Source organism: Argiope bruennichi, chromosome 9, assembly GCF_947563725.1.
Source record: "Argiope bruennichi chromosome 9, qqArgBrue1.1, whole genome shotgun sequence".
Lineage (NCBI taxonomy): Eukaryota > Metazoa > Arthropoda > Arachnida > Araneae > Araneidae > Argiope > Argiope bruennichi.
Window position 1 is genome coordinate 38,241,115 of NC_079159.1, and position 26,942 is coordinate 38,268,056.

Genomic DNA, 26,942 nt, shown 5'->3' on the forward strand with positions numbered 1-26,942 from the left:
ATAAAAAGTATTTTTATTCCGGTTAAAAATTTTAAAATCAGTGTCATATCATCATTAAACATTAGTTTCATTGCTTTGTTCTGACGTTAATGCTAAGTAATAATACTCTTTCATTGGATATTTTCACTTTAAATCTCTCTCTTTTGTAACTGGCGGCACTCTGATTTTGCAAAACGAACTACTCATAACAATATAGAATCTCTTTTAATAAATAATCCTTAAAATATTTCAATAAAATGTTGATATCTAATTAGTTATTTGAATCTAATCTTTTATAAATGTTAAATATAACCAACATTTAAGGTATGCGCAACTGATCTAATTGGCATGTTTCTCATATATCAATAAGTGCAGCCATTAAAAATCAAACTAACATGTCTGTATAAGTGGCTTCAAATATTGTCTCCAACTGAAGGTTAAAAACAACGCAGTTGATGCATTGTGCCAGAATCGGAAAAGTATACTTAGTTGTTTTGAAGACTCATTGATCGAAGATCAATGACTTATTTATGGACATGACAGTTTTTACCTTGCATTTATGATAAAAGTGAGTAAATATGGTTTCTTAATTTTTGTTCATGAAATTCATTTTAAAATATGCATAGCAAAAATTGTGATTTCCTTATAATGATTCTAAATATGAAGATAAAGAAAAATTAATTAAAAAATTGATTGAAACTATGATTGAAAGTGTAGTATATATATATGTTACAATCTATAATAGAAATTCTATTCGAAAATCAAATATGCAATGGGAAACTGAGCGTAAAATTGTTTTTACGTAACCAAATGTTTAGGATTATTTTATTGATCAGATTTATAAAATCCTTAAACATTATCAGAAAAAGAATATGTAAGTTGACTTGTATAAAAATGTCATCGCGTGTCAATTTGATGACATTGACTTGCCGAATGTCATCAAAGAAACTAAATATAACAGAAAAGGTTAACTTATTATTTGATGCGATTACTGCTGAATCAAAGGTTTTAAATTTGTTTGCTTATATGTTCGTATTTATTATAGAAGCAAGAAAAAATTATTTCTTTACATATTTGGGTTGGTTATTAAATTTTTGTTCAGTCAATCTATTTTGTACTTTTCAATGCAAATAATAAATTTTATTTTCGGGATAGTGAGTTTAGGAAAGTTCGTGGATTCTTTATAGAAAATCAGATATTAATTTACATTTTTCTTCGTTATTTCTATATTTATTGAAATCTGACGAATTCATCTTATAAATCAAATTTATGTTGCTGAAACTGTCGAAACTTCAGAAAGAGATATTGTTCTAAAAATTCTAAACCAGTGTTTACTGTAGACTTGCCTTAACTTTGATGTTACAAATTGATAAAAAGTCAAGGCTAAATTTAGTATTCGCAGGCAAAAAGAGTCGATATTGGTACAAATACAAAAATATATTTCCACGGGAAATATTTTTAAATTATAAAAATGAAAAGTTTAATTCATAGTTATTCATTTAGTTAAAAACAGAATTTTTTTTTCATAACTCAGGGAAATTTATAGCTATTCCAACAAACCAGCTTCGAAGAATTAGTTTTACAAAACACGAAAAATCTTTTAACCTTTTGCATTCGGATGGTTACTATTGGTCACCATTCAAGACGAGGCATCATTTTTTACATTTTTATCTAATTTTTTAATTTTAAATTGTCTACAGAATAGTAAAAAGATGTAGATTCCTTTTTCAGGGGAACTCAAAACAATTGTATGTATTTATTTTTTGGAGTAATAAACAAATCCACGTATTAAGAGAATAATTATGCATCGAATTACTTTTTCGAGTGGAAAGGGTTAAATTTTGAAATTCTTCTCTGCTAATCCCAATTTATCTGCTAACCCTAAATTAACATAAATAATTTTATTTTTATTGCATTCTACAATTTCCATAGATTAGCGAAATTAATTTATACTTTTACAGCTTTCAGTTGTATTACAATTATCCAAACGTTAAATGAAATTAGATGAAATTTAAGAATTCGAATTTCTTCTTCACAAAAGGACGCCAAGTAGCCAAAGCAAGATGGCAACTAATGTTAGAACTGATTTGAAGCAATCACAATTAAAAATTAACTGCTTAAAGTTAAATCTAAATTTCAATGTAACTTAGCTATTAGTAATATTCTTTCCTAATTTGAATGATTCGTTAAAAAATTTCCACTTACCTTTCATTTATTTTTCAAAGAATAAAGAACATTTTGCTAACCCGATAATGACTGAAGACAAACTAATGAAATAAAGCTAAGCAACTTGGAAAAAGTTCCAGCAAACGATTTTCATTTAATGACGAAACAAATCAAAAATTTTCATTTACAGAAATAAATAAATCGAAAATCAGTTTAGAAATTACACTTAATTGATTGCATTGTTTGAAATAAGGTCATAAAAATATTTTATACTTTTAAATTGTTATGAGATAAATATTTTCAGTTTTCTCAAAATCCGTGTAGTACGTTATATAATTTAAAAGCGAAAAATACATACTAGCAATTAAGTCAAAGGGTTGCTAGAAAAACTGTTTAATTGTTCGAGTTCCCATATTGGCTGCGAAATTGGAGATCTTGTATAGTAGATCTCAAATTGTCTGACTGTGATGGTCATCCAAATTTAAATATTATAATGGTTAATATTATAATGTTTTGACACTCTTGCATGTTGTTATTTTAGTTAGGTTTGTTATATATGAACTTATTCGTATGTGCTGCATCTAAATAGCCATTAAAACTTTTGCAAATAGAATGTTAAAGAAATTGAAAACTCACAGTTTTTGAACTAAAATATAAAATTTTATAATTTTCATATTATAATTACCAATAATTAAATTACTATGGAAACATATATTACAGTTTCTGTTGAATATGGTAACTAGCGCTAAAGCCATGAGCCAAGGATACATAATAAAAGGAAAATGTGACAGATTTCCTTCTTTGAGAACTTTCAAAGGGAACTAACCCACATTTTGCTTATGAATTGGAAGGAAATTTCAAAAATGAACCCAAACGGCAGCGAACAATTCGTTTTTTAAACAAACATCGGTCTATATATCTTTTGCTTAATGCTTTCTAGTAGATCATTGGTAAGAGAGCCCGTGAGTTTCTTTCATTCGAATTCCTCAACTATGCGATACCATACCCAGAAGACAGTTGATGAGTTGGAAGAGTTATTGGATGAGTTATATAATCAAATACGAGGTTTTTAATTTAGTTAATTAAATAGTGGAACAAAATTTCTTTTTAATTTTATGTTTTGCCGATCAGCAACTTAATGTGCAAGAATATTGAAAATTTTTTACACCTTCTAAACAATTAATGTAAATAATTTTCGAGAATGTTTATTAAATATTCGGCTTCTAAGGAGAGAGGATTCATATTAAGTACAAAATCTAAAACCTTTGTTTTTAAATCCTGTAGAGCAAATGCGTAGTAGTATCTGCTTAGTAAGTTAAACTTCTTCTAAAGTCAAACATTGCTCTTAATATTTTTTTTTTCTCATACAACATTCAAAATGAATAGACTGAAGTTTTACCTTTTTTACTTTCTCATATAAGTAGTATAGAAAAAATACTGTAATAGTAAAAAATTCGAAGTCTAGATTTTGATGAATGTCCATGTTTTAGAACCTCTTAGCTCATTTTTTTTTTTTTGGAAAGTGTCCGTCTCTCTGTCTGTGATAAATATAACTCAAAAATGCTTTGAGATCGCTTCGCTTCCGTCAGTTCGAATGTAAGTTAACACAAAAATTACAAAACAAGGAGATCTATATAAATAAAATTCGGTACAGAGATTTAACATCTATAATGTGATCTGTGAAATTTCGAGCCAAAACTAACTATGGGTTGACTGTCTGTCGGTCTGCACCTTCAGAAACATGTGAACGCGACAACTCAAAAACTCACTGACTTAAATATATCAAATTTGGTATGAGATATTGTAACTACAAGAATAGTTTTGTGCCAAATTTTTGATTCAGTAGTTTGGGGAAAAAAGTGCCTAAAATACAAACTCGTTTTTCGAATACTTTTAACTGCATGCCAGGGATTGATCGCCAAAACCACTAACCATGGATGGTGAATAGATTCAGAGAAAATGTTAGACTTACGCCAAAGGTTAATATTTCGCAGCTATTGTACGGCAATGCCATTCAAGGCGTTCTCTGTGTAAACAGTTTTATTATGCAGGGTTTACATTCGACCTGTTATAAGACGGAATGCTGTTCGGTCGATGGCAAGTAATTGTCCCGACGGGACAACAACATTCTGCTCCACTGTAATTTTTTCTTACTGCGCATGCGTTTGTTGAATTTGGCGGTTTCTTTGGTGTGGGAAAATTGATCACTTATAGATTAATACCGACATTTTTTGCTCTTTGTTCTTTCTAATGGAAGGTTGAGTTTTTTTTTTTTTTTTTTTTTCATTTCTTTTCTATAGTTTTCCAAATTTAGGTATATTGACCATATTTTTTTACTATGCTTCTTTGTGTATATATACATCTTTTTTTAATGATATGCAGTGAAAAAAAAAGTCAGGGACACCAAAACGGCAGTTCATAGCCAAGCATGGAACGCGTGAATCTATCTTATGAAATTATAATGACAAACATAAGTCACTCTTTCTGCACATATGCTGCCTATCGGCTGCCTTATAAATGACCAAGTGTAAACATGGCATTAAGGAGTAAGCGAAAACGTTTTAGGGGGATCACTTCCGTTAGCTTTAACATTCTAATGTCTACAGCATGGATAAAGATGTTTCTGTGACCTTAGAAACCAATTAAAATCAAAATTTATCAGTATGAAAAATTATATAATAACTTTGGTAAGACCTGTTCATTTCTATGGGAGCTGATTACTGGATTGAATGCTAAGAGATACAGGAAGAGATAAGGGAATACAATATTGTTTTTCGAAAGGAAAATCTTAAGGTGTACGTACACACTTGAAGATTTTCTTAAAAATTTTAACTTCAAAAATCCAGTTTTTTCACAGTAGGTTATTAATTTGTTTAAACTCATTTCAGTGAGAAAAAACCACATTACACTAATTATTAATTAAATAATATTTAATGAGCTAATGAGCCTATTTTTTGAAACATGATATCTGAAATTCTAATTTGTACAGACACACAATTCTAGTTGGAAATGATGCCTAATATGAGTCTTCATGTTGTCTGCCTCAGACAAGTTATAAAAATGTATAGTTTTTTTTAAACAATTTTTTCATCAACAATGAATAGAAAAAGCGAGATTTTTTCTGTAATTTTAAATTTTAATCAGCTATTAAAAATTTATTTCTATACATATAACTTTGATTGAGGCAAAAAACATCCACTATTTCATACAGATTATTTTAATATATAAATAACTGTCTTTGGTTCATTTCTTGTTGAGTTACGATTGTTTGAATGAAGCAACAAAGTGGAAAAATATCATTCTTCATAAAATGAGTTTTAAAAACACCGTAACTAGAGTTTTTAATGAAAGCACCTCAAGAAAAACAATTATAACTCCAGAAATATTTCGAATATTGACAACATCTTGGTATCGTTTGAAAGTTAAAGGATCAGAGAACATTATTAAGCAATAAAAAAAATATTCGATATTTTGAGCGATTTTTGAAATTTTAAGTGTGTACATACACCTTAAGGAAGACCTTTGGATTTTAAAAGAAAATAATAAGAAGAATGTCTGGAGATTTGTGCATAATCATGAAGTTTATAAACAAAAAAATGGTGTACTCGATACTGCCAAAATAATAAAGTCTTATTACACAAAAGCTCTACATTTTCCACATCTATAAAACTACTCTTAAATACATGGACATTTTCTCGGGAGCTAAAAGCCAAATTAAAACCACCTGGCTTGTTCCACAAATACGAATAATCTTCCGGGGGGGGGGGTCCTGACTGTAGTAGACTACTCTTACTCTCTTTCTCAGTGGACTCTTTAGCACTATGAAATATTCTGAGGGTTCTAAGCGCTTTGAAGTCTACCTCAAGTGTTTCACGGAAGAGGTTTCACCTGATCACATTCTTATTCCACTGGGCCTTTCCAGGAAGGATTTTGCTGGCAATCCATTGTTATTATTGGACTTCTTCAGGGTGCACAATTTCATGGACTTGATTTAGTTCTGCTGTTCTTGCAGATGAGAAACAACAATAAAATAATAAAAGCATCTCGTAATAGATGGTTAGATTATATATCTAAATAGGATGGTGCGTTCCAACTAAAAATGTCGTTTTCTCTCTATTCTTCAACTTTTTGAAGAATACAGAGAAAGCAACGAGATAATCAAATTTTTAAAACTTTTAAACACTATTCAGTTTTAAACGAAACTTTTAAACACTATCCAAATGGCTGGATGGGGCTTAAAAGTATCTGAAACAGAAAAGAACGAACCGATTGGAGATTTTTGTCAGATGAGGTTATATATGAAGGGTATTTTAGTCGGTTATTATATAATAATCTCGGAGACACAGTCTTGACTTGTAACAGGTTTTAGTGCTTGAGAAGAAAACGAACTTTAACGGACTGAATACTTCCTGTAAATTGGGCAGTCTTGGTATTTATCTCTGGTTGTAATTGCTTACTAAGAGCTTTTCAAAACTGTAAATAAATTTTAATTATATAAAAATCAATAAAAAGTTTTAATATATAATTTTATAGAGTCTTGTTCTTTAATTATTGTGAATTTTTTAAATGTCTGTAAATATATTTTACAATAATGCTTTTGATTCCTTTGGTTACAACATTTATACTTATGCGCGTAACAAAGATATTAAATAATCATTTGTGCCTATGTTATGAATTCTAAATTATTAAAAGTATATTTTAAAATAAAATAATTCGAATTTTCTTTTTCCTTTCCTGTATTCGAAATACACATAGAGAAAGTATATGAACTCGAAATTTTGATGTAATTCCACGTTTCAGATCTTCTTGAATCCGACATATACATTTTTGGAATTAGGTCTGATTGCTTGTGAATAAGATAACTGAAAAATGGTTTTAAGTAAACAGACGATAGGAATTTGATACATAATCTTTACTCAATTTATAAACTTCTATCAAATTGTGAACAAAATTAATTCAAAGAAAGTTTGTATGTCCTGCTGTTCGAATACCAATCAACACGATAGACACAAATTGAAGAGATCTAGATCTAGGTGGATCAAATTTTTATATGCTGTGTATAATGTAGAAATCGGGATTCTTCGTCGCAGTACAAGAGGTCGGGATTCTTCGTCGCAGTACAAGAGGTCGGGATTCTTCGTCGCAGTACAAGAGGTCGGGATTCTTCGTCGCAGTACAAGAGGTCGGGATTCTTCGTCGCAGTACAAGAGGTCGGGATTCTTCGCCGCAGTACAAGAGGTCGGGATTCTTCGCCGCAGTACAAGAGGTCGGGATTCTTCGCCGCAGTACAAGAGGTCGGGATTCTTCGCCGCAGTACAAGAGGTCGGGATTCTTCGTCGCAGTACAAGAGGTCGGGATTCTTCGCCGCAGTACAAGAGGTCGGGATTCTTCGCCGCAGTACAAGAGGTCGGGATTCTTCGCCGCAGTACAAGAGGTCGGGATTCTTCGCCGCAGTACAAGAGGTCGGGATTCTTCGCCGCAGTACAAGAGGTCGGGATTCTTCGCCGCAGTACAAGAGGTCGGGATTCTTCGCCGCAGTACAAGAGGTCGGGATTCTTCGCCGCAGTACAAGAGGTCGGGATTCTTCGCCGCAGTACCAGAGGTCGGGATTCTTCGCCGCAGTACCAGAGGTCGGGATTCTTCGCCGCAGTACCAGAGGTCGGGATTCTTCGCCGCAGTACCAGAGGTCGGGATTCTTCGCCGCAGTACCAGAGGTCGGGATTCTTCGCCGCAGTACCAGAGGTCGAGGCTCTTCGCCGCAGTACCAGAGGTCGAGGCTCTTCGCCGCAGTACCAGAGGTCGAGGCTCTTCGCCGCAGTACCAGAGGTCGAGGCTCTTCGCCGCAGTACCAGAGGTCGAGGCTCTTCGCCGCAGTACCAGAGGTCGAGGCTCTTCGCCGCAGTACCAGAGGTCGAGGCTCTTCGCCGCAGTACCAGAGGTCGAGGCTCTTCGCCGCATTCTTCGTCGAAGTTTCTCATCGTGACACAATGAGTCGGGGTTCCTCGCTATGGTACGAAGAGTAGGGTTGATTTTCATTGTTGTGCAATGAGTCAGTTTCTTGTTTATTCATTCATTCAACAGCTAAGAGAGGCAGTTCAACCCTTTGGTATTAAAGCATTAAGAAATCCATCGGAAAGAGGGTATTCATCATCGTAGAGCAAGGATTCGGGTTTCTTGTTCACCATAAAGCAGGGAATAGGGTTGCCAATATTCCATATAATATTTAAATTTCAGGAAATTTTTAGCACTTCTTTAATTTGCTACTGAAATTGCTAATTTTATAAAATTTTAAAATTAAAAAAGGAATTGGAGTTGTCTACCGTAGTATTCCGTATCATATTTAAATTTCAAGAACTTTTTAACGCGTTTTTAATTTTTTGTGTTAAAATTATTATTTTTATAAAATTTTCAAAGTATTTCATCTGAAAAAAAAATTTTGAAATTATTTAATACTGATTTATGAATTGAAATTCTCTTTCAAGACAAATTTAATAAATATTTAAAATATGAAAATTTATATGAAAACAAAATATTTCTTTTAGGTTCTTAATAGATTTCTCATATAGATAGATTTTCCTTTAATAAATATCGCTTCCTTACTTTTGAACATGAAATTGAGTTTTTAGTAGAATTTTAAATTTGATTTTTAAAAACTCAATTTCGAACAATAAAAAAAATTCTAAGTTTCATTGAGACAGATTACTTTACCAAACATTAAAAAAAAATCACTGTATACAGCTTTTTTGTATATTTTGTTAGTTTAAATTTAAACATTTTTCTTTTCTTTTAATGCAGCACATTTAAATAAATTATTATATGCTCTTGCTGTCTGTATATGGAATTTATTGCTTCTTAAATATGTGGTTATCATTATGACTGCTTAATTTTATGAATCCTAAGAAGCAATATATTGCTCAAAATTTCTTTTTCTTATTTAAACAAAGGTAAATAAATATTAATTTCGTTTCTTTAATATAAAATATATCCTGAAATAAAGAAAAAATAATTTTGAATACATTTTAGCTTTTTTGTTATTTTCAATAAACTGCATGGGCAGATACAATCTTATTTTCTATGAAATGATTATATAACGTTCTGTTTTATTACATCCAGATTTATTTCGTCATAATAATTTTTTAAGCAAATGTATAATTTATTTAACCTCACGAAATACAAAAATTTTCTATTCTACATTTTTCGATAATTTACGCATCTGTCTTTTATTTTTAAACCATAGTTAGCTACATTAATAACGTATAATAAAATATTAAAAAATATATTTAAGTAGTTTCAGTTTTATGATATCTATTAAAAATGACCTAAAGTAAAGTAAATGCTAACGGATTTAGCCCACCGAATTCGTCAGAATTAAAAGCAATATATATTGTTCCGCCATGAAATATTATGTTTTACAATAGAGCGCTTTCATATGCATTAAGCTATTATGTACATTTTAAACTGTTCAATCATATGACAATTTTTTATGCACTGTATCTTAACTTTTTCCTTAGCACACTAGTGGCCTTTTGCATAATGTAACTGAAATAGGAAAGCATTTTAAGTATAACAATACAGTAATATCTACTAAATAACATAAAAGGCTATTAAGTATAATTTATATTATAGATGAATTTTTTCAAATAATAAAATTTATTAATGGTAAATTTCTATAATACATATCCAAGTAAGGATTGTAAGAATGACACTGTCAGTTTTTATTTAAAAAAAAAATATTAAGCAAAGACACTTCAATTTCCTTTCTTTTATTTTTTAAAATAATTTCTTCTGCCTTATTTCTGGAAATCTTCACAATATAATATCTTATTCTTTACATGAGTCATCAAACTTAAAAAATCAACTCCAGTTTTAAGGTTTTGTAACCTTCAATATCATTGGTTAGACATTTTTCTTTGTGCCCATCACATTTGTTACCTTCCTCACCCCTGTTTAAAAATGGGAAAAACCGTCCCAACGGTCATTTAAATCATCACGATGTCAGTCATATTTTTCTGTGAAAATTACTTTTTTTTTTTTTTCAGTCTTTCGTGTCGTTCAATAAGTAAGTCTATCCTTTTGTTCAAGTCCCTCCTCCAATTACAAAATACATTTTCTGATTGGGTGGTGAAATTATAGGTTTTTTATATCCAGACTGATATTTTTTAAAACTTTTTTTAACCAAAAATTTTGTTTTTGAACCCTTGAATGAATGAAAACATGACGAGTGCATCAAATTTGTGTGCACATTGATCTTGCTTCCAAATAGCATAATAAAACTATAATAATGCATCAAAAAGTAATTAAATAATGGAAATTAAATTATTTTAATAAAGCACATTAAAGCTACAAATGGTATAAAAAATTTTTAAATTGTTTAAAACGCAAATCAAAATTTTTTGAAGTATTTCACTACATTGAGTAAGTAGAGTTTTACTTTCAATTTCTTTTAATTTCCTTCCTATTTCTGTATTATACAATAAAAATATTATATTTGGTTCGTAAATTGTCATTTATTCTCTTTTTTATAATAATTTCCTGTAAAATTTGGAAATTTTTAGAACAGAGTTCAGGATTTTAAATTCTCTTTAAATCATCGTATTAAATGTTTTTTCCCTACATTGATTGTATATTGGCACGTAAACTTACTTACTGGGTGTACAATTTCATGATTCCCTTAAAAAAACTTCAAAATTCATTAATCCCCGTTCTTTAGATTTTTAATTTTTGGATCATTATTTTATATGAATCGTATTTTACATTCAATTTAGAAATGGATTTCAAAAATATTTGTATTGAAAATCGAAATTAGGATCATACAAATGCAGTTATCTTTTAAACGAAATCGAAAGTGTAAAGACTATTTTAAAACTTTTGCAATGTCATATCAAGGATTATATTATTTCTCATAACTCTTTATCAATACCTTTTATAACATGATTTCATATAACATCTTTTGGAGATAAAAATGCAACAATCTCTCGATTGTCCGTGAGAAGATTATCTTCTATCGTAAATTCCAAAATGTTTGTAAAAAAAATTTCAATCAAAAATAAAATGGAGTTTTACCAACAAAAAAATTCAACTTGCCTTTTTTTTTTTTTTCGTAGAAAAGTAAACCAAAATGCTTTCAGAAGTAAAATCTACTATTAATTAAATAATAATTGTACATGAAACTACTTACTACATCTTACTACAAATGATAATTTTTAAAAGGCACTTTTGTATTGATTTGTGTTCTTTATTGGCCATTTTGGGAATTATTCGCGGAATTTGCTTGTCAGGATTGATGTGTCATCCAATTCCACGAATAATCGGAAACTTACTATGATAATGATTACATAGTATATATTCAATAAAGATTTTTTTCAAAAAATATTTCTGATTAATGCATATGCATTTTTAACAGTTTTAGTATTTTCAATTTAATAATTTCATAAAAATAAATTTATTTATGTTCAAAAAGCACTAACTTTATTTTTAATTTTTTTTTTTTTTAAGTAACGATTCAAGTAAAATCGTTTTTAATTATTTTAAGTACAAATAATCAACACGATGTTGATTTAACACATATATACACACAATTGTTCTCGTATCCATTCTGTAGTAATAATTTTCCAGAAGTATTTTAGGTCAAAATTATTCGAAAAAACATTTAATTGGCAGAAGAACAGAAGGTAATATTTTTTTGTGCAGATTGCAAAAAAAAAAAAAAAAAAAAAAAAAAAAAAAAGCTTTTTCTTCCTTTTGATGCATCTAATGTGCAGACGAAACATTAAATGTTACAGCACTATTTCTTTATTCATCTATAGTTTTGTTCTTTCCTGCGTTATTTTTTTTTTTCAAAATTAATTAATTTAAAAATTGTTTGCATTATTTTTAAAAATACATTAGTTTCAATAAAATGAAAACTATTTCAATATTTATGATTTTCATTAAAAGATTTTTTCAATAATAAAATAAATCACTTTAATATAAGATAAAGGAATGATACATGATAAAATTGCTTCGATTTCGATTAATTAGAGTTCAACAATAATTATGTTTTATCTCAATTTACAGAGACAGGATATACGAACAGATAAGTGTTATTCACAAGTCCATCAAACGCCTTTTAAAACAGACCGTCGACCAAAAAAGTCGAACGATTAAGGACAAAATTTGATCCGGAATTACAACAAGACCACATACAAAATTTCATTTATATAAGTTGTTGTGTTTTTGAATCACTACTGCGTTTGTATACATGAGAATGGACAGGCTGACAGATTATGAATCTTTTGACAAACTTGATTTAAAATTTGATAAAACCACACGTTAAAAGTTAAATCGGTATACTAAATTTTGTTTTTAATGTTTTTGCACTTTGTATTCGGACAGCCAGATAATGTGTGTGTATTTCCTTCAAAATTTGTTTGAAATCTACAAATTTCATGTAGAGAATCACTTAATTAAATTTCATTTTTACTTTTCTACTACTCATCCATTTTCACAAAAAGACACACAGGCTTAATTCCAAAAATGTGCTTTTCTGTCCAAAACGCGGAGATTCGTCAAAATCTGTCATTCGAATTTTTATTTTTGTGTGTACTTTTTCTTATATGTAAAAATAAAATTGCAGTATTCCGCCATTAATTACTACATTCAGATCCTTAGAAACTTGTATTTTTTGTAATTATCCACAACTGAACCAAAATTTGGGTTTTTCTTTTTATTTACTTGTTCCGTGTATTTCCAAACTTTCTAAAATATTTTAAAATAAACCGAAAGGCAATTCTGTTTTTCCAGATAAATGAGAAATTTAAACTCAAGTACATGTAACCTTTAATTACATTCATTAGAAAAATTTTGCCACTAAATATTTATTTCAATTTTTTTAAATTATCGTGAGAAGAAAACATTTCACGTTTATCATTATGTTTAACAGAGTTTGCAATCTTTCATTCAGTAAAAATTATTCATAAATAAAATGAATATAATTAAAGAATCTTCTCTATTCATATAAAGCATTTTCATTAAAAGTTGACAGCAAAATTTTAAAGTGTTTTCATTTATCAATAACTGAACTTACATATGCATTTCGAACCATGCATTCGATCTCACTGTTTCGAATTATGCTTAAAATTGTGCAATGTTTGTAATTTATTATGACCTGAAGTTAGTCCTGCAAAATTACGCTAAAATCTAGTTCAATTTTGCAATTTTGGAAAAAATCCAGACATTATTTTTTTTCCTGCTATATGAAATATCCTCAGAAAAAAACAAAATTAGCAACAAGTATTATAGCAGGACTTTGATGAATCTCGGAATCCAATAAACAAATTTTTTTTATTCTGTCTGTCTATCTATGTGTGCACGGGAAAACAATAACTTAAAGGTGGGGCAAGCTTTCGATATATGGTCTTTGCATTCAAATTGCAGATATGTAACAATTTAAAAAAAAAACAATCATTTGTAAAAAGAATGCTTGCTATTTTTTTTATTTATCTGTTCCTTAGTACAGTACATGAAAGCAGAAAATGCAATGATTTACATAAATGACTTCAGGAATGAGATATAACCTCCAAATTGTATCAAATTTTTGTCCTGATCATTCAAAAGAATTCTGATCGCGAACTTAATCATTCGCTTAACTTGCGATATCCGATTTTATCAACATGCAGTGAAACATATAAAGGATAACAATTTTGGGATATACCGCGTCTTAATAAAACTATTTATATAAATGAAATGCATTTTGTATTCTAAATGAAGTTTTGGCGCCAAACAGAAGCCTTGGCAACGTTCATGGCGATTCGGTGATAGTTTTGGCGGTATATTTGGCGACTTGACGTCACTAATTTTTTTTTTCTTTTTACAGAAAGTTAGGTAATTTTTCGATAGTGTATAAAATCATTTAATATAATCACCAATTAATCAGTTCATGTGCTTTATTTCAGTAATTGTGACATACGATTAACGGTGTTTTCTGATCAAGATAAAACTGTCGAATTTGTTCAAGAATTTAAGCCCTTTTGCGGCGTAGCGTTTCGAATTTTTCCATCTCTATGTGAATTAACTAGTTTGAAATATAGCAATTTAATGAAAACTGCATTGCTTTTGCTGTCATCAACCGTAAATACTTTTTAAACAATTATAAATAAATTTCTGTTAGAATCCACAAACTTATCCGAACCTTAGCAATTTTTAGTAACAAATAATATTTAGTTACATTTCTTTTGACTTCTTATCTAAAATTTATTAACGCAACAAGATAGTTCTTGTATATTACGAGGCGATTGTGACCGACATGGTCTCAGATAAAAATTTACTGTCAATCACTGGTGACATAACAAAAAGTATACAGTAAATCAACAGTGACTAAGATGCCAAATCAAAAAGAAATATTGTCAATCATCTGCAATTGATTGGATTAAAACAGAAGCTAAAAAATCTGCATTCACATGTGATCAATATGGCGCTTAACATATTAATCCTAATGGACGTCCATTCATTTTAATCCGCGATATCTTATTTCATCGATTATTTGGCTTTATTTGGATCTCTATAAGGTTGTAATGTAATAAGAATCTATTTCTGCTGTTATATAGTATTATAATCTGTACTTATATTCACCTAAAAATGTTTTCCGTTTGAACTGTTGTCTGTGGTTTGTGCTTCAAAAATACTCAATGATATATTTTAAAAATATATATAATTAATTAATATTTAGTTAGTTTTTATGATCTCTAAATTATTTAAATTTTATTAATAAATGAATATAAGTATTTCATAGTATATGATTACTTAACAATGAATGGAGCAGTCTGAACAAAACGTATATGTCAGTCATCGGAGACTAACGCTGTCTGGACGAAAAATAATTTCCATCACCGATGATTAACATGGTCCAAAAAGGCAATGTAAAGTCAATCACAGGTGACTAGTGTAACCTGAATGAAAAGTATACTATCAGTCATCAGTGTCTGATGTGATTCAAACGGAAAACATAGTGTCAGTCACCAGTATTTAACATTCAGCTTAATGTGTTTCAGCTTTTAAATTCTCTTTCAGACTACCCAGATAATTTACCAATTGAAATTTTCTTATTTCAGGATACTTTCGAATGAGCTTTCTGTCTCCAGAATGAACTGCATAAGTGCTCTTTTGAAATATGCAGATATCAGTTCATCCGAACAGGTTTCGAATCCCAGTGACGCATTAAGGACGTCATTGTACAATTTCACAAATGAAGAAAACGGCGAATCACAATCCGGATCGTCCCTCAATGATTCGGGCATTGATTTATCCTATGATTCTTTAAACTCGTCACTCAACGAGGGTGAGAAGAATGTGACTGGATGCAGGAAAAGGAAAAATTTTGTTCCATGTCGCTCATCCCCTCTGAATGATCCGAATTTCCGTGGTGTTACGATTACGATGCATAATCGATTAGTTAATTCGGAATGGAAACTCATCATACGTTCTAAATTCACGTAAGTAGAGCATATTAAATGACTTTGTACCTATTTTTCCCTTTTCTTATACGAAGTATACTAAGAAAAATTTTGATGATTCAGACCTTTGTGGTGAATAGCTTATAAGCCAGTTAACAACTACGCTACACGAGCAATTGCTTTTGTATCCTGGTTATGTTACTGGACTGCGAACCATAAGGTCCCAGGTTCTATCCTCGCGCATCTCAATTCGCTACACCTTCCTTGAGTCTAAAATCACTTAGCTGAAATACATAACTGTTTCAATTTATTAATCACAAGAAATAACAGGCCGTAACTACAATCTGAATCGAATGGCATCATTACCTCAGATTATAAAGCTTATCTAGAATTTTATATTCATGGATTATATAAGAAGAATAATGATCAGTGTTTCACAGCCATCAAACTGACCATTTTTTATGCTTTTTTTTGGAAAATTGCCCTCTTCCCCTTTTTATAGAATGCGCAGTGGATTTCAGACTTAAATTGAATCCAAAAATTTAGCACATATCATGTGGACTTGAATGGATTTCATTGAGATCACGGTTTCAAATAGGTTTTCGGGCATTTGAAATTTTAATACAGAGTTAAAAATTTAATTGGGGTCTAATAGTTTGTTTCTAAATCTTTATAGATATATATATAATTTCAATCGGGAAAAATGCTCTAAATGCCATGATGAATAATATTTTATGTCGTTGGTATAAATAAATGGATTTTTGGAAAAATTATAACATTCTATAATTTTTTTATCCTTGATCCTATTTATATTATTCTAATATTTAAACAAAAAAAGATCACCCCTTCATCATTTGATCGAATCTTAAAACTTTGAATAGTAATATTTTAGATTATGTTTAAACCACTTTGTCGTAGAAGTGGCTTTAAATAGACTATGATGTCATTGAATATGATACCCCATGAGGATGATCATCAATTAAAATCCAACGCTTCATCGAGGCTGGGTAAAATAATGAAATTTATAATTTCATGCTCATTTATAATTGCTCCGGTTTGGCCCCAAAAGAGTAAACATTTTTTGTTTAAAATGTTATTGAATCACTTCATTTAGAGCATTTTACTAATTGGAAAATGCTCTAAACTTACCTCTAATAATTTAAAAATTAATTATTGGGCTACTATTAGAATGAATATCCTACATAAGCATTAAAAGTTAACAGCATTTTTTGTTGCTCTCAGTGCTAAATTTTAAAATTTCGTTACTGGCTTATGTAGTGTAGATCATTGTGTTTGTATTGCAGAAAGTCTATACAAAAAAAATTTAGAAATCACATTTTAATCCCTAATCTGCTGAAATGTTATTCAACAAAAGTTTTATAAATCTACAGTGGCTCCCAAAATTGAGTATACACCATGCTCTTTCTTCTTTCATTTTATTCTTTTTGATCTTAACATTCCTATTTATGGCTAATATTTATAAGAATGACAAAATATACATTAACAAAAGTATTAGGCTAAAAAACAAAACGGAGGAATCAATAAAATTTTTATTACAGTCATTTTTATGTCAAAGTTACAAATTCCAAAGTTGAGTATACATCTAGCAAAATCTGTCAACAAAAAGAGGAAAAGATAAATTAATAGTTTGTTGCATATCCTTTTGCATTTAGAACAGCTTGGAAATGGTGTGGCATTAAGTTGACTAGAGTTTGAGTTGTTTCGCCGGATATTTTCAACCATTCTTCTTGTAATACTCTTTTTAAGTGCTCCTTGCTCCTAATATCATGTTTTTGAACTGATTTTCCTAATTGTGCCCACAAATTTTCAATCACATTGAGATCTGTAAATTGAGGAGGGGCGTGGAATTGCATTTTACAATTATACAACAACCATAACTATTTTAGCTGTATGTTTCGAATCATTATTTTGTTGAAACAGAAAACTTGACCCTAAACCCAAACTCTGGGCACTTTGTTTTAAATTGTTCTTCAACATATCCAAATATTTAATTTTGTCCATGATTCCATCAATGAAAACTAAATTTCCCACTCCTTTTGCAGACATACAACCCCATGCAAGAAGTGAACCACCTCCATGCTTGACAGAAGGATCGGTGTTTTTAGGAAGAAGTTCAGAATTGGGCTTTCTCCAAACATAACATCAAATAACTACCAAAAACATTGAACTTACTTTCGTCACTGAATATTACTTGATATTAGAAGTCAGGAGGCTTTGAAATATGACTTTTAGCAAATTAAATTCTTTTCTCTCAATTTATTTGGAAATGAATGGTTTTGTTCTGGCTACGCGATATAAATTGCTACATTATAATTTGCTTTTCGAATTACTCTTCGGATAGTTTTTGCAATTACTTCCCAATTGTTTTTGAAGTAGATGTAGCAATTTTTGTAGCACTCACCTTAGAATTGCTTGCTACCTCTCGAATAACTCTTCTCTTGGTCGTGGCACTGAGGATTTCGTTTCTTTCTCTTCCAAATTTATTCGCAATTTGTCCATACATTTTATACTTTTGGATAATTTTTTGAACGCATCCGCGCCTGCGTTGAATTTCCCTTGCAATTTCTTGCAGCGATTTCCATCTTCAGACAATCGAATAACAAGTTTCCGAATTTCAACATTTGTTTCATTTCTGGAGCTATTTATGATAACTAAAACATTTGTTTTCGCTTGGATATCAATGATTGCCAATTAAAGTAACAAAACTATTTTACTTATTCGTTTGGAAATAAATAATGGTAGTAAGTCGCATATTTTGTAAGGTGTATACTCAGGTGTATACTTTTTGTTGACAGATTTTGCTAGATGTATGCTCAATTTTGTGACTTTGGAATTTGTAACTTTGACATAAAAATGACTATAATAAAAATATTATTGATTCCTCCGTTTTGTTTTTTAGCCTAATACTTTTGTTAATGTATATTTTGTCGTTCTTATAAATATTAGCCATAAATAGGAATATTAAGATAAAAAAGAATAAAATTAAAGAAGAAAGAGTATAGCGTATACTCAATTTTGGGAGCCACTGTATATAAATCACGATAAGAAATAGTATTAATTTTCAGATTATGTTTATAACTGAAGTAATATCACTATCTATCTATCTATATATATATATATATATATATATATATATATATATATATATATATATATATATATATATATATATATATATATATATATATAGTACTATCCATAGAAAAAGGCAGCCCAGATCCTAGAAAGGTTGGATTTCTGCCTGTTGGTCCACGGAAGGTATTTTATTTCCCTTCTATCAGCCAAAGGAAAATCCAATGGGAGCACTCCCTAATCCGTCGCCTGGGGAATCACTATAAGGGCATGAAAACTTATCCGGATAAAACAAGATCATTCATTTATCGTAAAAACTGCGCCAAAGTTCTGCTTGCATAATAACATATCTTAGAATGTTCGACTTTCGCCGTAAATATTTTAAAACTCAGAAGTTACCATTCATAGACCCACTGCGGGAAATCCTTAAAGACTAACCCTGATATATCCTTATATCGCTCTAATGCACCGGACTTGGCGGCCGTAGTTGTTCGAACCTTTGGGGTAGTCCGATGCTGAAATTGTGTTTTAAATTTTTCTTATGTATATTTTACAATTTTAAAATATTGAATGCTTTTAAGGTTTCCATGTATTGTATAGAATAATATATTTAAAAGTGTATTGGATATTTTAAATTATTTCTATCTATTTTTACTATTTTTTTTTTTTTTTTTGTTTTGCTGCTAATTTATGGACACAAGAACGAAAATTGATACAATAAAAATAATTGAGATTGAAGTTTCTGTAATAAAAAAGCTTTTTCTGACTTGTTAAAACTTTATAGGTAAACAGTTTTAATAATTTAATAAATTATGCAAAATAATTTGAAACCAACTCAAGTGTTCTGCCTTAAATTTCGTTATATACATAAGGTTTCTTGTATATGCAAGGTCCGTTTTGTGTTTAGGTTCGTAATAGAGAGAAGAATATACATTTTGGTTTTTCAAAAATTTAATGCATATTTAAGCTGTTAGTGCGAAGATCAAACTTGTCTTCTCAAATTATAATGCTCACAGATAGATGGTTAGACAGATAGGCATTGTAAAAAGGACTTTTTTTAGACCTGAGAAGGACTAAAGACATGGAGATTCAGCAAAATTGAATGGTAATTTTCAAAATATTGCAATTTTCTACGACTGCAACATTTTTTCTTCATAGGTACAGTAAGAAGACGAAAATGGTAGTAATATAAATAAAAATTGAGATCTTTATAAAAAGTTAAAATAAGAAGCTACATTAGACAAAAAAAATGTAATTTTTAAGAATTTGCTTGGTTTATTTTATTCAAATGAAATTATTAAAACAGCTAATATGCTATTGGCATATTTTTTTAGATTATCGCCAAGAAAAAAGAGAAAAATTAGGAATTACGCGGAAAGTTCAGATGAAGAAGACGTAAGCAATTCCAGTTATTCAACTGTAATCGAAGGTATGTTGATTCACTCCTAGCCTATGATTGAAGCATTATCTGGGGGAAATTTTTCTCTAAACTTTCAGTAATTGAACTTCTTTAAAATCATTTAAAGATTTTAAAAATTTATTTTCTATATCAAATCTGATAGATTTGCCTCATAAAATCTTAAAATTCTAATAAAATAACAAGCGTTATGTTACATTATATTATACAATGTTATACTGTACATAAATGTTATAACAATAAAGTAATAAGTTAATAACATTTATAAATCTTAAATGTTTTTATTTTCTCCAAAATCTAAGTAAAAATCGAAAATTTTATCTACTATCACAAATTAGATTACAATTTTATTACTGCACTACACTACGAAACATATTAGTTGTGTCCAAACGACTGAACAAGTAGACGCACAGACATATTTTTCACATTTTTATTTTCTGATCTCGGCTTGGTTTTTATAAAAAGACAAGGCACAAATCACTTAATTACGAGTATTTACATTGCAAAATAAAATATATTTTGGTATGAATTTAATCGAATTTCATAAAATTCTCGATCAAACTCAGTCAATTATAATATCTTTGTGATGTTCTATAAACACAGAAAAATGAAAAACAACTGGTGTTTATTTTAAGTTTAAATTAGCATAATATTGTTCTTTTATTACCGTATTCTATTTATTACCGTTGTTCTTTTGTGACCGTATTTTTATCATGTCATTATAAATACCAAGAATGTGACCTGTTATTTTTTTTTTCGCTACTGTTATCCTTTGGCAACCAACAGTTTTACAGAAAATGTTAATTATATTTAAAACTCTTATTCAATATTTGATATCCCTTATTGCTTCAAAAAACTATTTTTAAATCTCAAACAGTGCTAAACATTTAACCCTCTCTAGGGCCGTGGGAAGTATGCTTCCCAAAAAATTTATCAATCTTTGTATGAAATTATGTAGGTTGGCATAAGTTCTGACACATTTTTTTAGAAAGACAGAAACTTAGATGCTTCAGTTCTTTATCTTACACATAATGATGTGTCTTGATTTGTTACTTAATAATTAATTAACCAAATTAATTAATGAATCAAATTAAATTTATCTAATAATCTAAATGAATCCCTTTTCTTATTCTAATTTCAAGCCTAAAAATATTTTAACATAATATGACTAGAAAAAATGGTCCTTTAAAGGGTTAAACCATATTACTTTCTTAACATTGTACTTGTGCATTGTGTGAATGAATGTTCGTAATGGAATTGATTCTCATGACGTCGAAGTGCCGTCAAAAACATAACTACCCGAGGTATCTATCTTTTAACTTTATTTTTGCTGTATTATGACATCACCACTAATAGCCTCAGCGAGCGTCAACATGGGTTTAGGGAAGGTAAATCTGTAGACACAGCCATCCATGAGCTGATAAACAAAATTCAAGCTGCAAAAAGAGAGGGCAAGCATGTCTTAGTGCTCTCTATTGATATAAAAGGAGCCTTTGACAACTTGCAACACAAAGAAATTCTCAAAAGTCTGGATGAAAGTCCCTGTCCTTTAAACATCAATCGCCTCTTTCACAGTCTTCTCCAAAACAGGAAAGTGACCCTAATGACTCCAGAAGGTAGGGCCATGAAAGATCAGAAACAAGGCTGCCCTCAAGGATCATGCAGTGGTCCCGCTCTCTGGAATCTCGTAGCTAACGAAATTCTCAAGCAGGTCTGGCCAGAAAATGTACACATCCAAGCCTTTGCAGATGATTTTGTACTGGTTATCGAAGCGGACACAAAAAATAGCCTGGAAAGAGAAACTGAACTTGCAATAGCCAAATTTAATTCCTGGTGCTCAAATAATAAACTTTCCATCTCCACGGAAAAAACAACCCATATTTTATTCAGCAAAATGGCGAGAGGCCCCAGAATCATGTGGAATGGAGACATCATTAAGAGAAATAAATCTATTAAATATCTAGGAGTCCACATTGATGACCAATTAAACTGGCTAGAACACATAGAAAAACAAGGAGAAAAGGCCATTAAAATGCACCAAAACCTCAAAAGAATCGCTGGAAGCACATGGGGAATCTCTCAGAAACACAAAAGAGTTCTTTACAAGACAGTAGTTGAGAGAATGCTCGCCCATGGTTCATCAGCGTGGTGTCTAAACCCAACATATAGAATGAAGAGGAAGCTCTCCACCATTCAGAGACCATTTCTTCTCTACATTTCAGGTGCTTACCGTACAACTCCAACAGCAGCGCTACAAACCATTCTCGGCATTCCGCCCCTGCACCTGCAATTACAGTTTGAAGCCAGACTAACGACAGTATATCGCCTAAGAATCCCTCTTCCTCATAATATAACAGAGATACAACCAGAAGATCTAGAGAAGAAAGCAACTGGTTGGTCTACTCACCCTTCACAGCATCTTAATCCCAACCAAATTTCATTGGAAGATGAAGGAATAAATTTATCTCAAATAAATAATATCAATATCTTCACAGATGGCTCAAAAACAGAACATGGATTGGAGCTGCGTTTTGTGTTCTATTCAATGATTCCTGGTCCTACCACTGGTCTGCCAAATTGAATGACAATAATACCGTTTTCCAAGCTGAACTCACTGCACTTCATGAAGCAGTAAAATATACATCTCAGTTTTCAAACAACAATACTTTTAAAATACATGTTGACAATAGAGCTAGTATCATGGCATCTTCAAATCCAAAGAGCACAAACCAAAAAGCAAGAGACATTTTTGGTGTCCTGCTTTCAAAACCAACAATAAAAATTTCATGGGTTAAAGCACACGCGGGCAATATAGGCAACGAAAAAGCAGATCAACTGGCAAAGGACGCAACGCAAAATGGGCAATTCTACATGCAAACAAAGATACCAAAACCACATATAAAAGCCCTCCTCAGGAAAAACATGCTTGAGGAATGGCAAGGATATTGGAGCAATGGTGTCACAGGCAGAAAAATTTTTAATATCTTACCTTCAGTCAACCTTAATCCCACTAACTGGATCAGAGAGGATATTATTTTCTTCTCAGAACACGGCCCTTTTCCTGCCTACCTCAAAAGGTTCAATCTGTCTGAGAGTGACCAGTGCAGTTGTGGTTGGACAGGCACCGCACTTCATTATGCTATTGAATGTATCCTTACAATCTCCTGGCATATGAAAAAACCATCACCAAGCCATGAACAGGAATGGCTGAAAAGAGTCGCCAACAACTTCCTTTCCAGACAAAAAATCCACAGTATAATTAAATTTATAAGTGGAAATAGAGACCTATTCTCGCCTCCATAGCACTCAACATCAAGTCTCATACCAAAAAAGACTAAGGGAAAAAACAAGCACTGCAGTCTCTTGTCACACATTTCAATCAAACAGAGATTGTCTTCATTTCCATTTCTCAAATCATTTTCCATCTGATTTTTTTTAACTGCATCCTGATCTACTATAACATAAAAAATGTGAACACAGATTATATGTATATTTTTACAAATTTTATCTCTCAATCTGCATTATATTTCTAAGCTAATTACTACAAATTATATTTCTAAGTTGAAAAATTATGTAAACGGTCTCATCATAATATAATTTCTTATATAATTGTAAATTTTGTAAATAGTTATTTTTGTTTCGTTTTCCTACTGTAAATATTTTGTTAATTAAATAAAATTCCCGTAACATGCCCACCAAACCGTTCAGTGACCAGAATGGTCACGTATACGGGGGTATGAGACGGCGTTCTGTTCTGTATTATGACATCATTTTTTTTATTCTTCATGCACATAGAATATAAAATGTTTCTTCCTTAGCTTTCAGTAATAAAAGAATACCAATGGTTTAAATATTGATGAAACAACTCGAGCGATTTTAATTTATGCGCAACAATGAAAGTATTGTAGAAAGAATGAAAAGTGTTTTTTTTTCAAAATTCAGAAAGAAATAATCAGAAAAATATTTTTTCGAAATTCATAAAATATGCAAGAATTATTTTTGCATGAAGTTGCAAATATCATTTTCGGATTTATTTCGGAGCAAAGCTGAAATTTCTCTTGGTTTTTAATTAACTAAAATTATAATTAAAATTTTAAAAACATTGCTTTGAAGTATTATTCTAGTTCTCAAAAGCATATTTGTGCTGAATTCGATAGCTCTAGATCTATCGCTCTAATCTGTGGAGCGAAAATCACTACACACCTTCTACTTATTAGCATCTTTATTAGCAGAGATACCTAGTTTGAAAGCATTAATATTTCATATATTGTTTCAGTTAAAAATAACAGCTTTTCTATCATCTATTTTATAATTTTATGATTGAATTTCACTGCGTTTTAATATTATTTAATTTAAAAAAATATTATAATATTATTAATTTTTAGAGAAACATTGCGCCTCTTGCAGCGCTAAGAAAACGCCACTGTGGAGGGACGCAGAAGATGGTACACCACTTTGTAATGCATGTGGAATCAGGTAGGCGATTTTTTTCTGTTACTTCTTTGGAAACTCTTTACTTGTTTTTCTTTAATTTCATATGCAATTTCTAATTCATATAATTGTTTTCATTACCTAAAAATGATTTCTAAAACCTCCATTAAATACAGAATTTTAAATTATGAAAAAAAATTTCCATGAATAAATAAACTACAAAATCGAAAAATTATTTATATTATTTAATTTTTTGCTTTGACGAAGGAAATTTTTGTGAAGTATTTTTAATCAATCAATCAGTGCTTGAAGTTAATTAGAAATTAAGTTGTTGTTGCAGTTCAAAACTGTAGTTCAGATATACGATAAATACTATTAAAGTATTTTAATAATATAAATGCAAATGTAGTTCAAAACTAATTCGTTTAATATTTATCGCATTCTTTGCATATTTATATAAGTATTTTATATGCGAATTGATTCCATTATAGATTAGGCTTCCAGTAGTGCGCCTTTTTTAAAATCTTTAAGCAAAATGCCCTATTCAATGAATCCTACAATTTATTAAAGCATATTATAAAAGCATAATGAAATAAAAAAAAAGAAAATTCATCAATTAACCAATGAGAACAATCATTCTTTCCTACTGGTAAGATGATGTATTTGCAGTGATTCTAAAAACTGAGTAGTTTTTATATTTCTAAAAATAAAATTCAAAAAGAATACAAAAAAAATTTTAGAGGTTCATACTTTAAGCCCTTTAAAGGAGTGCAGGTGACCATTGATTGTGTATGCAGGCATCATGAAATTTCATATGAAATAAAAAAAAAATGATGAGATCGTCTCAGAGGATGTGGTTAGGAGACTCTTTCAAGGTTTTTCCCTGTTGAAAATTTACAATTAGGAAGTGTTTCTGAAATTTCTTTCAGAAATGGAGAGTGAAGTAATATAGAAAGACATGTATGGTATATCTTTGGATAATAAATTTTCATATAAAATAAAAATAGGTGAAATCGGTTCAATGATTAAAGCTGGAGGATTGGTTCCATGTTTCTAATAATTTTAAATACATAATTTGCTTCACTTGTCATAAAAAGGAATAGCTTCTCTGTCTTAATTAATAATTATATTTTTCACCTCATTCAGTCCATATAAAATTATCTTTATAGTAATTTGTTTCCCGGGCCATGTGAAATGAACTTTTTTTTTCCTTTTTACTTTCTTGTATTGATTACTATTTTTCTTCAATGTATCAAATTTATTTCTGTTGTTGACATCATTTGATGTCACGATTAAAAACACATGTAATTCAAATCCTCGTTTTTTTTCTAACACCAACAAAATTAATAAAATATATATTTCCAATAGTTATTAATTTGAAATGATTGTGATAAATATTCTTTTATTTTCTTGATTTTGATCAACTTTTTTAAGGAATTTTATTTAAAATAGTAATTGGTGTCAATTTTAGAATTAACCACTAGTTTAAAAGAAAGATGAAAGGAAATCAGAACTATTGGCGAACAAAGTGATCGCCAAAATAGGCTATTAACTAATAAATTGGAACTTCTTATTTAGAAAAAAAGTCAATCTATACTCCAAAAATACTTCAGTAGTTTTTTAAATCTCATTAGAAATCTCTGAATTCTATTAAAATCGTGGATTTGATTATTCTAATGTTAACTTTTACGCCAAAAAAAAAAAAAGAGAAAAAGTTCTTTTTATTCAATATAATCACATTTTAATTTTTCTAAATGTCTTTTTCAGATACAAAAAATACAAATTGCGATGTGGGACATGTTGGCATATACCTAAGAAGGATGAATTCCATCCCACCTGCCAGTACTGTGGATCCTTTTACGAATATGTGTATCCAAGACGTTAAACGGATTTTGAATCAAACTAGAATGAATTATTACAAGAAAAATCGAAACTAATGCATCTATTTTTGGATCAAGAATAAGAGCTGGGCGTTCAAAAGACGTTATTTTGTGATAAGTTTGTTCTTGTTAAATTTTATTTCAAAAATATGTTCAAAAGGAATGTAATTCGGGTTGAAATATTATTTGTAAATTTTATTTCGAGCTCAAGAGCTACGATGTTTTTGTTTGTGAATCATTCTTTGTTGCATGATTGCTAATAAATATTTATTGATCTATTCGTGGTAAATGTATTATTTCAAAATAAACTAAAATGAAGTGATCTTACCGAAACTTTTTAGAAAACTCCATAATAAAGATGTAATATCCTGAAATAATTTTATACCTTGGGCAATGTCGTTGACTGCACGAGTGCTCAGACGTTTTATTTTCTACCTGCACATGAGCGCTTTGTTCTTCATAGTATAGTAAAGAAAATCGGTTATGCCTTTTCAACAATTTATATATACATATTTCAGATTCCTTGAATCAGAATGAGGTACAGAG

General features: G+C 30.1%; 1 protein-coding gene across 1 annotated transcript; it reads left to right on the forward strand.

The window, feature by feature from the left end:
• The first annotated feature begins 387 nt into the window (after positions 1–387).
• On the forward strand, positions 388–26,618 carry LOC129984691 (transcription factor elt-1-like). Its single transcript, XM_056094629.1, has 5 exons — positions 388–547; positions 15,234–15,614; positions 20,003–20,097; positions 24,471–24,561; positions 26,284–26,618. Exons 2-5 carry the CDS (start codon positions 15,265–15,267, stop codon positions 26,399–26,401), a joined length of 654 nt encoding a protein of 217 aa, XP_055950604.1. The 5' UTR covers positions 388–547; positions 15,234–15,264; the 3' UTR covers positions 26,402–26,618.
• Positions 26,619–26,942: the final 324 nt, after the last annotated feature.